Source organism: Chanodichthys erythropterus, chromosome 18 (genome assembly GCF_024489055.1).
Source record: "Chanodichthys erythropterus isolate Z2021 chromosome 18, ASM2448905v1, whole genome shotgun sequence".
Classification (NCBI taxonomy): Eukaryota; Metazoa; Chordata; class Actinopteri; order Cypriniformes; family Xenocyprididae; genus Chanodichthys; species Chanodichthys erythropterus.
The window spans coordinates 37,865,194-37,879,240 of record NC_090238.1 but is presented as its reverse complement, the minus strand read 5'-3'; the positions used below and the strand labels follow the sequence as shown (position 1 = coordinate 37,879,240).

Here is a 14,047-nt window from a genome sequence, read left to right as displayed (position 1 = left end):
TGAATTACAGTAAGAGCCACAAGAGCTTTAAAACAAGTGTTTTGACCTCTGACACTGATCTTGCATGTTATCAGTCCTGAGTTGAACTATGTTCCTCCTTAACACACACATGAACACACAACAACAACACGTCTTCACTGCTAGTGTATAAAGGCAGCAGACAGTGAGTGCAGGAGAGAGAGAGAGAGAGAGAGAGGGGTGGAGGGAGGGAGAAAGAGAGAGAGAGAAGGAGGGAAGGAGGGAGAGAGGCAGTGTTAGTACAGCACAGACAGAAGACAGGCGCTAAAGGAGGCTGTTGGACAGAAACAACACGATCATGAGTCAGAAACACACTGCAGTATAGAGAGTCACAGAGGAGCAAACAACAGCAGGACTGACACTGAAGGACCCTGTGTTTGAATCTGTGAGACAGACAGACAGAGAGACAGACAGACGCCTCTTGGACTTCTCCCCGTCCGCGTGAGGTTGTGGCAGGCATGGCGTCGGAGCCGGGCACCCAGTCCATAGTGAAGTTTCAGACCAAAGAGGAGGAGCCTGCCCAACGCAAACTGGGCAAACTAACGGTCAAATACAACCGCAAAGACCTCCAGAGGAGGCTGGACATCGAGGAGTGGATCGACGGGCAGCTGCACCTGCTGTTCGACTGCGAGGTAAGACAGATCCAGAGAGACGCATTACAGCACCTTCCCTGCCATCAGACTGAAGTTAATAATGCACCAACATAAACAGCAAGACAGATGATCCTCCTAAAACAGATTCAATAGTTGTCATCCTTTGAAATGAGTGTGAAGAGCAGCTCAGATGTTTGGGGAGAAGTGTGTGAGCTCATGCAGACGTTGTTGAGATCTCCTCACACACTCACACATGAGATCTTTTCTCAGGAGAAACATCTGAGACTGTACCTCGATTTAATCTGATGGCTGTGGAGGAACATCATTAAGAGAAGTTTTCCTTGAGGAAATGCATTACTTTACTATGGTAACACCATTGTACGCTTTCTGTTTTCCCTGCAGTAAATATAATTTGAACATATAAGTCAAATTGACTATTATATGTCATCAGTAGGAACATTGTTATTAGCACTGATTAAAATATTATTTCATTATTTGCCTCATCGTTCAACCCCATCAGAGATCGTTCGCCTCATTTATAAAACTTTATTATAAGAAGTGCAAGTAAACATGAGACAGTTTACTGCTTAAAGAGTCAGCAATGAGTTTTACATGAACATTTATTCTTTTAGCAGATTAATTAGAGTTTTGCTTTATCTATACGAGCAGGTCTGAATGCACTTAAATCCATGACATGATGTAGATTACCACAGAAAATAATTCTGAATCCTTCCTCAGTTTGTAAAAACAAGCATGTCTACATGTGTGTGTATATATATATATATATATTTATATATATATATATATATATATATATATATATATATATATATATATATTCCAAAAATTGTAATTATATATATTTTAATGTAGCATGTATGTATGTTTAACCCTCTGGTATTGTTCATTTGGATCAAATACCAGAAAATGTAACTTTTTTTATTCAATGTAACATATTTTGGTTCAATAATATTTTTTCTTTTTTCTTTTGCATTTTGAAAAAAAATTATGTTACTACTTAATATTTATGCAATAATTACGATCCATTTTTTCCCCATTGAAAATAATACAAAAAAATCTTTAAATGTATTTTTCAATTAAAGCTGCATTTCGTGTTAAAATTGAGACAAGGCCTTTGCAATCCAATTTTCTGAAGGCAGATTAGTGTAATCTGGTGGGAGTAAAAAAGAAAAACATCTGTAATGCCTACAGAGCTCTATATAAAGTGGCTTATAAATTCTCTAGTGTTTTTTTAGACATAATTACTAACTTTTATTAGGTTGTGGATTTGGATTTATATGCATTCTCAGACTATTTTTTGTCAAGGTTTAGGATTTTTTTTTGTTTTTGTTTGAAATGTTGATTTGAAGTGTCAGTTTTTCCATTAATTTTACTACAGTCAAACTTACATATAACATCCAACTTCAATAAAAATTTTACAAAATTCTTTATCAGAGCTAGATCAATCTGGGTCTGATCTGATTTCAACCTCTTATTAGAGTCCTCTGGCTCAATTTTACCATATTGTTACAGCCAAACCAGCTCATTTGTGTGTGTGTGTTAGCTAGACTTGTGCCGATATTCGGTAATGCAATAAATCGCGTTAATGAATATGCACGATATTGTAATCGTGGGCATTTCAGAATACCGTAAATGATAATTTATTACCAATTATTATTTTTTTATAAGGCAATTAAGAATACTATACCCATCAATCGTATAAAATGCACAACAGCGCTGTATTCTGCGTCAAAAGGACACGTGCTCAGATGTAAACGTGCACGAGAAGCACATGACGGAACGAGTGAAGGAGACGCGCTGAATGAAAGTGCGCGTTCACTCTCTGACAGCAGAGGGCGCTGATGGAACAGCAGAAATGCAGCGGTTACCCTAGAAACCCCATAAACAAAACAACTGCGCTAGTGAAGTTTTTAAAATGCTTCAAACAGTCATTCATTTTTTGTTCATCACAGCACCAAATACTGAATACTTAAAAAAGACTTAAAAGGATATTTATTTTCAAACCTAAACATTTTTATATTTTAATCTGGACTACAACATGCCCTAATGATTAGAAATGTTCTGATTATTTGTTATTGTTCAGTAAAACTTTGAAAACATACAGCTTCATTAGTTAACATGTTAATTCATTATCACTAAACTGACAATAAAAATACTTATAAAGTATTAATTATTATTAATTAATGTTAATTTCTTAGTTACTATTTAATACCATTACTAAAATCAAAATAACTTATTTAATGGACCTGAGATAAAACTAACAATGATCAGTTGTGTTTCTAAACTAACATTAACAAAAAATAACACTTTCTGTAACAAATGTAGCTATTGCTCAATCTTAGTTAATGCATTAAATAGAGTAAAGTGTTATCTGTTGTTCTTTATAGCCTAATTCTTTTGCATTTTAATCGGTTTGAAAATTTCAGTCAGTTGTTTTTGTTTTATTACAAACAGAGTTCTTAAACCTGTTAAACTATGACAAAAATGGTTTTGCAACTTATTTTAATATCGTGATAATACCGTATACCGTGATAAAAGCTTCATCAATTAATCGCAACATGAAAATTTGATACCGTCACATGCCTAGTGTTAGCCAATTAGCTTTTTTGAATCAAGTACACAATTTTGTTTGTGGTCACATAGCAATTGCCACAAAAGTCACCGATAAAGTAGCGATTTTTAAAAATTCTAAACTTTTTTTTTTTTTTTTTGGTCTAAAATGACCAAACACCAGAGGGTTATATAGTAATAGCCTACAACACGTGTAAGACTACTAAAAAGGGCACTGTCTACATTCAGGAACTATCATCCTAAACACATAAAAAAAGATGAATTAGACACTTTACAGATCAAATAACATAATTTTTGCACCTCCACAGACCTTCCCAGTTGTTTTAACCTACTGAGGAGTGAATGTAAACGACATCACGTCACAGATGTAGGTTAAGTTGCATTGAACCCAGAATATTCCTTAAAGCGCACAGAGATCAAACTCTAATCAGCATCTCCACTGACGTCACGATTCACTGGTGATGAAACATCTGGGGACGTGCAACATCTGTCACGTTACATCAGAGAGCCTGTATCTGAGGTGCCATGGAAACAGGCCTCCGGTTGGCTGAGCAGCATTGATGAGATGCGTGTGATGATGACACATGATGTGACGGTGACATTTACTCGAATGCACTGCAGATACGATGACATTAGAGGAGAAGGTGATATTTGAACATTCACACGTGGGGACGGTTCTTCCTCCCACATATCACCCAGCGCGCCACGGTTTTTGCATGCACCTTTACAGTTTGTGGTTAGACTGTTAAAGCATGTTCTCAGTAAGAATGATAACATGATAAACTGCACCATGTGCTTTGGTGATATGATATCTTGCATATGACTGCAGGCCGTACACTGGAGTAAAGCTACCAGAACAATACATGACTCAAGCACTAGAGCATGACGCTAGCAAGAGAATGCATGAACTGAACAAAATGTATAACTTGAATGCAATGTTGCAAATGACAAATGCATAAATTTATCAAGGAAAAAATAATAATTTCTTATTTTTACAGGCATTTTAACCTTTATGACAGTGTATTTCTTATGTAATCGCACTGTTTGTCTTGCAATTGCATCAAATACCTCAAATAAACCGAAAGAAATGTTTAATATTATGAACAATTCTGTCTGAAATGGAAACAAATACATCAAATACAGAAGTAGCTGTAAATAAACCGCAAAATATCAGTCACTGTATTTGAGACTGTATTTGATTCTTCAGCTCTCCGTTGTTTACCATCACTAGATTTTAATACAAAGTTTCAGGTTTTAGAGTTGTTGGAGAGTTTAAACACATTCAGTCTTTTATTGCATTTTCATCAACATCCACTTCATGTTACGTTAGTTCCACTTCGGCGAACAGGGAATGTTCTCAGAACGTTCTCGCAAATGTTCTTCCAGTAACGTTTAGAGAATGTTTGTTAAAAGTTATCTGGTCTTTAAAGGATTAGTTCCCTTCAGAATTCAAATGACCTGATCATTTACTCACCCCCATGTCATCCAAGATGTTCATTTCTTTCTTTCTTCAGTGGAAAAGAAATGAAGGTTTTTGAGGAAAACATTCCAGGATTTTTCTCCATATATAGTGGACTTCACTGGAGCCCAAACAGTTGAAGGTCAAAGTTAGTTTCAGTGCAGCTTCAAAGAGCTGAACATGATTACGAGCAGTGCAAGATGAGCATTTGTGGTTAAAAAATATATATATATTTTTTTTTTTTCAAAAATGTCCGATGGTTTCTCTAGATAAGACTCTTATTCCTCGTCTGGGATCATGTAGAGCTCTTTGAAGCTGCACTGAAACTGACATTTGGACCTTCAACCCGTTGAACCCCAGTGAAGTCCACTATATGGAGAAAAATTTCTTTTCCACTGAAGAAAGAAAGACATGAACATCTCGGATGACGTGGGGAAATTTTAATTCTGAAGTGAACTAATCCTTTAATAATCATTTATACATCATTCATGGATGGTGTTTTCTGAAACATTTTAGTTTGACATTCATTTTTAAATGTTGCAAACTTGTTTCAGAACATTCAGAGAACATTCAAATGTAACATTCTCATAATGTTTGAAAATGCTAAAACGGAATGTTCGTACAAAAGCTTTTTTTTTTAAAACACCTGGCCTTGTGAATGTTCACAGGAAAACATTTTCATAACTTAATATGAACATATTTTTGTCAGTTGGGACATTCAGCAACACTCACCTCTGAAAGAGCGAGGTCACTAAACACATTAGCAGCACTAGAATAGATGAGAATAAATCAAATGTTAGATAACAGATTAAATCATTTCAGCTCCCACATTATGAATATGCGGATCGCTGGTGTCGGTGCTGGTTAATGTCTGACCCTGTTACTAATAAACTCAAGGACATGTGGGACATTCAAGCATTTAGCTGCGGAGATCTTTCAGCATGGTGTGTGTGAGAGAAGTGGCAGATGTCCAGTGTGTGTGTGTGTGTTTACTCTGCGGCAGCTGTCAGATGACACGCCGACTGATTGCCGACAAACACACATGTACAGAAACACTGGATTATATCATTATTTTCTAGGGGATTTAAATGGAGCAGGCTTTGAGGGGAAGACGTCTGCTGTGTCCTAAATACATGCTAAAGCAGCTCCGTTTAAAGAGCAACGCTTTCATGTTTTCTGCATCTCTGATATAATCCCTCTACACTGAAGATATACAAGCTTAAGGCAAGACACAAAAGGATAAAAATAAACGAAAAAAATCACTAGTTGATTGATTACATTAAGAATTGCAAACAAATGTTATGTTTAAATATGCAAATGATATATTATCTTATTAAATATGCACAAAATTGCATACATTTCTAGAGCAGAAATATGAACATTGCATCAAAATTCTTCTTGTTTGATTTTGTTTGACTTAAAGGGGACCTGTAATGCCCCGTTCACAAGATGTAATATAAGTCTCTGGTATCTCCAGAATGTGTGTGAAGTTTCAGCTCAAAATCCCCCACAGATCATTTATTAGAGCTTGTCAAATTTGCCTCTATTTGGGTATGAGCAAAAACACGCAGTTTTTGTGTGTGTCCCTTTAAATGCAAATGAGCTGCTGCTCCAGAAGAGGGCGGAGCTTTAAGAGCTCAACAACAACAAAGCTGGAGAATCTCACGCAACCAAAACGAGGCGGGGCTAATTTGCATATTCATTGATCCACGTATATTAAATGAGGCAAGGGTACAGCTACATTCAAGCTATTTTAAGGCATGAAGAATTTTTTTTTACAGGAAAAAACGTTTAAAAATGTCATTTTGGTGATCAAATAAAATGATTGACTACAGGGCGACTTTAAAAGTATTAAAATATCTCACTTTGCATTGAACTTTGAGCGTTGTAACTTTGCAGATGTTGTTTATGTTCAAACAGCAACATTAAACACTAACTAAAGTCATAAGAACCCCTTTAAAGTTTTTTTCCAGAGGGGATTCTGGATTTTCTTTTTAATCACACTATAAATCAGAAAATAATGTCAACCGACAGAAAAAAACAAACATTGTCACCATGTTTTTAGGAATATGAACAAACCTTCTGAATATAGATAAGAAAGATTGGTAAAGTGAGATTTCTGACTGAAACTCATGCCTTTAAAGAGACATTTTTAGATTGAAATCTACAGACAAGAATAGATAAAGTGCCATAAAATAAACACTATTTTGGATGTTTTCTTTCCACTAGCCTGAAACAGCACATTATGAAAAGTTTGAGCAGTGCATGAAAAACAGTGTCTTGCCTGTAGATTATAGTGGATGATTATATGTAGTTCAGATCAGTGCATTTGTTCTTTTAAGGCAGCAGATACTCTACAGAGCTTTTATAAAGAGCTTGAGAATACAAAGTTCAGCTGGCTGTGGTTTGGGAGTGGCGGTGCATTTGTCCACGTTTTGGCGATGATGATGAATATTTCATGGCCAGGCGGAAGGGTTTCACTCCGAAGGTTCTCTGACGCTTCCGTGTGGAAGCCGGTAACAGTCCGCCCACTGTGTCAACCGCTGCATTATTCATGAGCATTTCTAATTTATGCGTGAGCTCATTGGATCCTGCAGTTACTCTGCCCAACCTTGACTTCAAATCACGTTTTTTGGCTTTTGTTAACATGATATATGAGTATGAGTTTGAAGAAACTATTTCATGAGTGGTTGCCAGGGGGTCGCTAGGGTGTTGCTAGGTGTCTGGTGTGAAAAGACACATGACATATGATTGCATGTCTCACACACTCAACTGTGTGAACTTTATTCTTTTTCAGAACACAAAAGGAGCAATTTAACAGTTGCATGGGATTATTTTATGAAGCTTTTGCATTCTTTCTTAAAGCTCGAAGGGCATCATTTACTGCCATTATATGAACAAGCACAAACATGACTTTTGCTTTTGTGTTCTGAGGATAATACTAAAATAAATTTACACCAGTGCATTGAAAAGTATTATATTTTATTTAGCAAGCATGCAACCACTTAAATCATAGAAGGAAATGTCCATTTACAACCAATACAGGCAGTTTACCATAGGAAATATATGTTTTTAAAAGCTTTTTAATAGTTATAGCGCCACCTATGGTCCGATCTCCATAAAAATTGGCATGCTTCTTTACAGTCATATGCTGCATGAGCTCACCTATTTTCGTGAAGTTCCAAGTTTTCTTTTAGGAGTTATAGGCTTTTGTAGGCACTTGGCCACGCTCCATTTCTAAATGACCCTGTTATAGCTATCCAAAGGGTAAAGTTCAACTTTTTTTAATTGATCTAGAGAGTCCAGAGAATTGTAATGCCTGGTTCCGATCAGGCAAAAAACTTAGGACTGGTTCGCAAAAGTAGATGAGTCTCATTCCAATCGGCCTTCGTTAACCTTGTCTAATTGGTGATCAAACTTCATTGGCCGATAGCGGACATGTTTTTTGAGATGCATCAATGTCCTCATAGACAATTATGGAACCTCCAACAAAGACACTGCATGCCAATTTTCAATTTTCAATTTTCAATCCTGGAATGTTTTCATCAAAACCTTCATTTCTTTTCCACTGAAGAAAGAAAGACATGAACATCTTGGATGAGTAAATTATCAGGAAATTTTAATTAGAAAGTGAACTAATCCTTTAATTAGGTGGAATTATTTTTTGTTTTTGTGCGGATGATCATATTCTCCGGGTCAAACAGGAGAACATTTCCACATTATGTGGAGGTGGTTTGTAGTATTTGTGTCCAGCAGCGTGTTTTGATGCTCTGAGCTGTGGCAGGAAACCCGGGAAGGAAGATCAGATTAGTAACGGATCCACATTAGGGAATCAGCGCCGCCCGACATCCCGTGAAATCTCATTCAGACAAAACACAACACGCCCTCCTTTACTGTGACTGTACGGTTATTAGCATCAGAGGAATAAATCACCTTCATGACTTTGATGTCAGTCAGAACGTTGTTTTAATGAAAGCAGTAAAAAATACACTATCATTCATGATGCTAAAAGAAGTCATATACTGTAGGTTGAGTAAATGCTTTTACTTGATTAGCATTAAAGTGTTGGAGGCCTAGTCGTACTTAAATAGCTTTTATTTCTTATCTTCAGTTTTCATCGCAAGTCTTCTTAATTGTAGTAATTATATATATTTATTATAGTTATTTTTATTTCAGTTTTAGACATTTTAGTTCTAAATATTTCTGTTGCCATTACTATTTTGTTTTTAAGTTTAATTTTATTTCAGATTTATTATTAAATGTATTAATGTATATATTCATATTTTAATAAGCTTTTAAGTTTTTATAAATATGTGCTTTCGTCGTTTTACTAATGTAGCTTTTAGTTTAAGTTTCAGTTATTTGTGGTTTTGTCATGTTTATTAGTTTTTTAATATTTCTATTTATTTTTATTTCCATTTTAGCTTTAGTAATTTTAATATTTCAATATTAATTTATTTTTTATTAGTTGTCAATGGAACATTTCTAATTTTTCATTTAAAGTTTTAAATAAAGTTTAGATTTTAGACATTTTAGTCCTATTTCAAATATTTCTGTTGTCATGGCAACTACTCACTTTTATTTTTAAGTTTTATTTTATTTCAGATTTTTATTAACTGTATTAATGTATATATTCATATTTTAATGAGCTTTTAGTTAAAGTTTTATTAATATGTGCTTTCGCTGTTTTATTAGTTTTTAAAAATATTTTTTTATTTTACTTTGGTTTGTTATTTTAGTATTTAAACTTATTTTATTTCAATTAGTTGTAAAGACAACATTACTATTTTTTGTTTTTTAAGCTTAATTTTTTATTTTATTTCAGATTTATTAATGTACTGTATTCATATTTTAAATGTGCTTTTAGTTTAAGTTTTAATAATTTGTGCTTTTGCTTTATTTATTTTTTAAATATTTCTATTTTGCTTTAATTAAATGTTTATTTCAGTTTTTAATTTGAATTTTCAGTCATTTGTGCTTTTGTCATGTTTATTAGTTTTTTAATATTTCTTTTTTAGCTTGAATTTATTTTTATTTCCATTTTATTATATTTTTTATTATATTATATTTTATTTCCATTATATTAATATGTGCTTTCGCCGTTTTATTAGTTTTTAAAAATATTTTTTATTTTGCTTTAGTTTATATTAGTATTTAAACTTATTTTATTTCAATTCATTGTAAAGACAACATTACTATTTTTATTTTTTTGTTTTTTTAAGCTTAATTTTTTATTTTATTTCATATTTATTAATGTATTGTATTCATATTTTAAATGTGCTTTTAGTTTAAGCTTTAGTAATTTGGGCTTTTGTCATGTTTATTATTTTTTTAATATTTCTTTTTAGCTTGAATTTATTTTTATTTCCATTTTAGCTTTAGTAATTTTAATATTTCAGTGTTATTTTATTTTTTGTTAGTTGTCAATGCAACATTTCTAATTTTTCATTTAAATCTTTAAAGTTTTTCATCTAATATTTATATATATACAGCTTTACTTCAATAAATAAAACTATTTTTAATATTTTTAGATCAACAATACCAACACTAACTTCCATGTCTGTTCATCACATTACCAATCTAAAAAACATGATATGCAATAGTTATGTTTGAATAAATAACAGGAATATCTAGAATCCCAGCTCTTTAAAATCCGCCCGCGGGTCATTAGTGCTCTGCTAACACAGCGGTTCCTCTAAAGTTCTCATCTCGGAGTTCCTGTAATATTCATGTGCAGCGATTAATCGTGCGGTTGGTAATGCGGTGTCACTCTGGGGGTCGTCATTTCCCTTATCCCTCTAATTTGAGAGGCTTTTTAGAGCGGATGCCATTTAAAGACTCCAGCAGAGATGAGATGCGGAAACACTTTGAGCTTAAACTCAAAGGACAGTCTCACTCAAGATATATACGTGATATATAACATATGCTGAAACATAATGAATCACATTTAAGTAAGGATATTTTATCATGCGGTTTGTATAGTTTGACGACATCCGCAGCAGCCTTCATCATAATGAATTGATTTGTAATCGATTGTCTGTGCAGGAGGAAGAGATTCCTGAGCTGGAGATCGACATCGATGAACTTCTGGAGCTGACCGATGAAGAGCAGAGATCGAGACTGCATGTACGCTCACATTCAGCTATAAGCATCAATATGCATCCATGACTTTATGACAAACATCCTGCTGTTCTGTTTCAACAGGAGCTTTTGCAAGATTGTGGAAAGCCAAAGGAGGTAAGACAAACTCTGTAAGACATTAAAAACACTTCTTCTGCACTGACACTTCCAGTTATTAACCTATTGATTGTTTCTATAGCGCTTTATACGAGATAGTTTGAAAGCAGCTTCGCAGTGACGAACGACTCAATAACAGTTAATGTTGCTTCAGTTCTTCAGTTATGGAGCAAATACAATCTGAAGATGATAGTATCGTTCAGTTCAGTTCTGGAAGCCCATTTCACCACATCAGGGGGAAAAAATCATAATTTCGACTTATATAATTTATATTTGATTTTTCATAAATATGACTTAGTATGTCAATTTCGACTTTATCTCATAATTATGACTTATGTCACAACTGCAACTTTTTGTCTCAGAATTGACATTTTACGTAATAATTATGATTGTCATAATTTTGACTTCATATCATAATTATGACTTAGTATGACATAATTTCGACTTATGTCAAAAATATGACTGTCTAATGCCGATTTTTTTTATATCTCAATGACATGTCAATTTTGATTTTATAATTTCAAATTTTTGTCATAAATGACTTAGTATATCATAATTTCAACTTTTATCTCATAATTTCAACTTTTTGTCATAAAATTATTACATACCTAGTCATCTGATGTTTTATCTCATAATGACTAAGTACGTAATAATTTCAACTTTTTATCTCATAATTTCAACTTTTTATTATAAATATGACAGTATGTAATATTTTTGACGTTTTATCTCATAATAACTTAGTAAGTTCAATTTACACGTTTCATCTCATGACTAAGTATGTCATAATTTTGGCTATCTCACAATATCAATTTTTCGTCTCATGACTAATTACGTCATATTTTAAACATTTTATCTCATAATTTCAGCTTTTTGTCATGTGACATCTAATGTCAACTTTTTTTAATCTCATAATTTCAATTTTTCTGTCATAGTTATGACAGTCATATTTGTCTGATGAAAAGTCGAAATTTCGACATACTAAGTATAAAAATAAGTAAAAACCTGATAAAATGCAACTGTAAGAAGCTGTTTATTGATAAGTTTCATCACCACAGATGTTTTTAACTCCACAGGACTTTATCAACGGGCTGCTCTATCGGATGAAGGGACTTCGTAAGATGTCAGGATCTCTGAAGAAATAGTATTAGGTCAAAGTCTGGATTTTTCCTGATAACGTGAAGCGCCCCGCCCCTGGCCCCGCCCACAGTCCCCCCAGTATGTGTAGAGCGTTGAGTGTCTGTCTGTGGATGTTTCTACAGTAGAACTGTAATAATTGACTGCACACACGGGTCAATGACGGAAGCTTCCACAAACAGTGTTTTTGACCACTCAGAATTCTGTACAGTTTCTCCTCGCTGATGTAGAGTTGCATTGCAGATTGTCTATTATTACTCAAAGGAGATGTTTTTTTTGTGACATGTACATTTTGTTCCCTATTTATATATATTTTGTTCTGACAAGTGTTGTATGTAACAATAAACCATTTCAAGATTTTAGATTCAGTTCTTGATAATAAATCAAGAATCCAGGATATCTTTCTTTTCAGTTCTGCACTGATATTCACTGCACAACTCAATTAACACTGTGGCAGAAGAATATGTGATCGAACAGTTAGGAAATACGTGCACTTGCTCTAACTAATGGAGGTTTATGGGGTCAGATATTCAAAAGCAGATTATACATAAACACAAAGTAGAGTGCGTGAGGACAGTGAAATCTAAAACACAATATAACACACCCGCAAACAACAGAGCAGTAAACAGTGACGCTGCAGAAAGCAAAAGTACATGGAGTGGTAATAAAAGTAAAGATGCTTGTTGAATGTTAACTATTATGGTGGCGTTTCTCGGTTTAGTCATTGACCTCCGCTGTTGCCTAAGGAGGAGGAACAACTGTGCTGTTAAACCAGAGATCATGTTCTTCCACACATTCAGAACTGCCCAATGCCGTTAAATACAAGTGTAATGCTCTGTATAAAATCAAATCAAATAGAAACAAGGTCAAATAAAACAATAAAGAAAAGTAAAATAAAATAAGATAAAATAATAAAACAACAGAAAAGTAATATAAATTAATAAAATAGAAGCAAAATCATAAAATAAAACAAAAGAAAAGAAACGTAATATAAAATAATCAAATAAAATAATAAAATTAAAGTAATAAAATAAAAGCAAAACAATTAAGCTAAAATATTACATAATAAAATAAAACAATAAGATCAAATAACATAATAAAACTACGGAAGAGGATTAGGGACAAGCAATAATAAAAAAATAAAACCATCTCGAGATTAAAGTTGTTAAATTTCGAGAAAAAAGTCTAAATAAAATGTTGAGAATAAAGTCATTAAATTAACGAATTTATTCTTGTAATTTAACAACTTTTTTCTCGTAATTTGATGACTTTTTTCTCAACATTTTATCTCGACTTTTTTCTCGAAATTTAACGACATTTTTCTCATAATTTAACGAATTTATTCTTGTAATTTAACAACTTTTTTCTCGTAATTTAATGACTTTTTTCTCAACATTTTATCTCAACTTTTTTCTTGAAATTTAACGACTTTTTTCTCGAAATTTAACGAACTTGTTCTCGTAATTTAACAACTTTTTTTCTTGTAATTTAATGACTTTATTCTCAACATTTTATTTCGACTTTTTTCTCAAAATTTAACAAGTTTTTTCTCGAAATTTAACAACTTTAATCTCGAGATGGTTTTATTTTTTTTATTATTGCTTGGCCCTAATCCTCTTCTGTATAAAACAAAAGTAATATAAAATAAAAGTATAATTAAATAAAACCAAATAACATAAAAGTAAAATAAAATAAAAAATAATATACAATAAAGGAAAAGCAAAACAATTAAAGATAAAAATAATACAATCATAAAAGTAAAATAAAATCACAGAATAAAGCAAAATATAATAGTAACATAAAATAAAAGTAAAACAAAATAGAATATAAATAAGATAAAATAGTAAAAGAATATAAATAAAATTAAAGTAAAATAAAATCACAAAAGCAAAATAAAATAATAAAAAAGTAAAAAATAAAATATAAATGAGATAAAATAAAGTTATAAAAAGTAATAAAATAATAAAAGTAAAATCAAATTATAAAATAAAAGCAAAATAAGATAAAAGAGATA

The 14,047-nt window shown here is 32.7% G+C and overlaps 1 protein-coding gene across 2 annotated transcripts; it reads left to right on the top strand.

Moving 5' to 3' along the window:
• Positions 1-211: 211 nt before the first annotated feature.
• On the top strand, positions 212-12,395 carry ppp1r14d (protein phosphatase 1 regulatory inhibitor subunit 14D). 2 transcript variants are annotated; one of them, XM_067367608.1, is made up of 4 exons: positions 212-650; positions 10,708-10,788; positions 10,867-10,899; positions 11,973-12,395. In XM_067367608.1, the coding sequence occupies exons 1-4, from the start codon at positions 477-479 to the stop codon at positions 12,039-12,041; spliced, it is 357 nt and encodes a 118-aa protein (XP_067223709.1). In that variant the 5' UTR covers positions 212-476; the 3' UTR covers positions 12,042-12,395. The 2 variants fall into 2 exon arrangements, with proteins under 2 accessions (XP_067223709.1, XP_067223710.1); XM_067367609.1 differs by having other exon boundaries at positions 10,867-10,913.
• Positions 12,396-14,047: the final 1,652 nt, after the last annotated feature.

Bases quoted from the DNA above. Each gene is read 5' to 3' on its own strand.
- ppp1r14d (XM_067367608.1), top strand. From the start codon at position 477: ATGGCGTCGGAGCCGGGCACCCAGTCCATAGTGAAGTTTCAGACCAAA. The intron at 651-10,707 runs GTAAGACAGATC...TTGTCTGTGCAG, and splicing joins ACCTGCTGTTCGACTGCGAG to GAGGAAGAGATTCCTGAGCT. The intron at 10,789-10,866 runs GTACGCTCACAT...CTGTTTCAACAG, and splicing joins AGCAGAGATCGAGACTGCAT to GAGCTTTTGCAAGATTGTGG.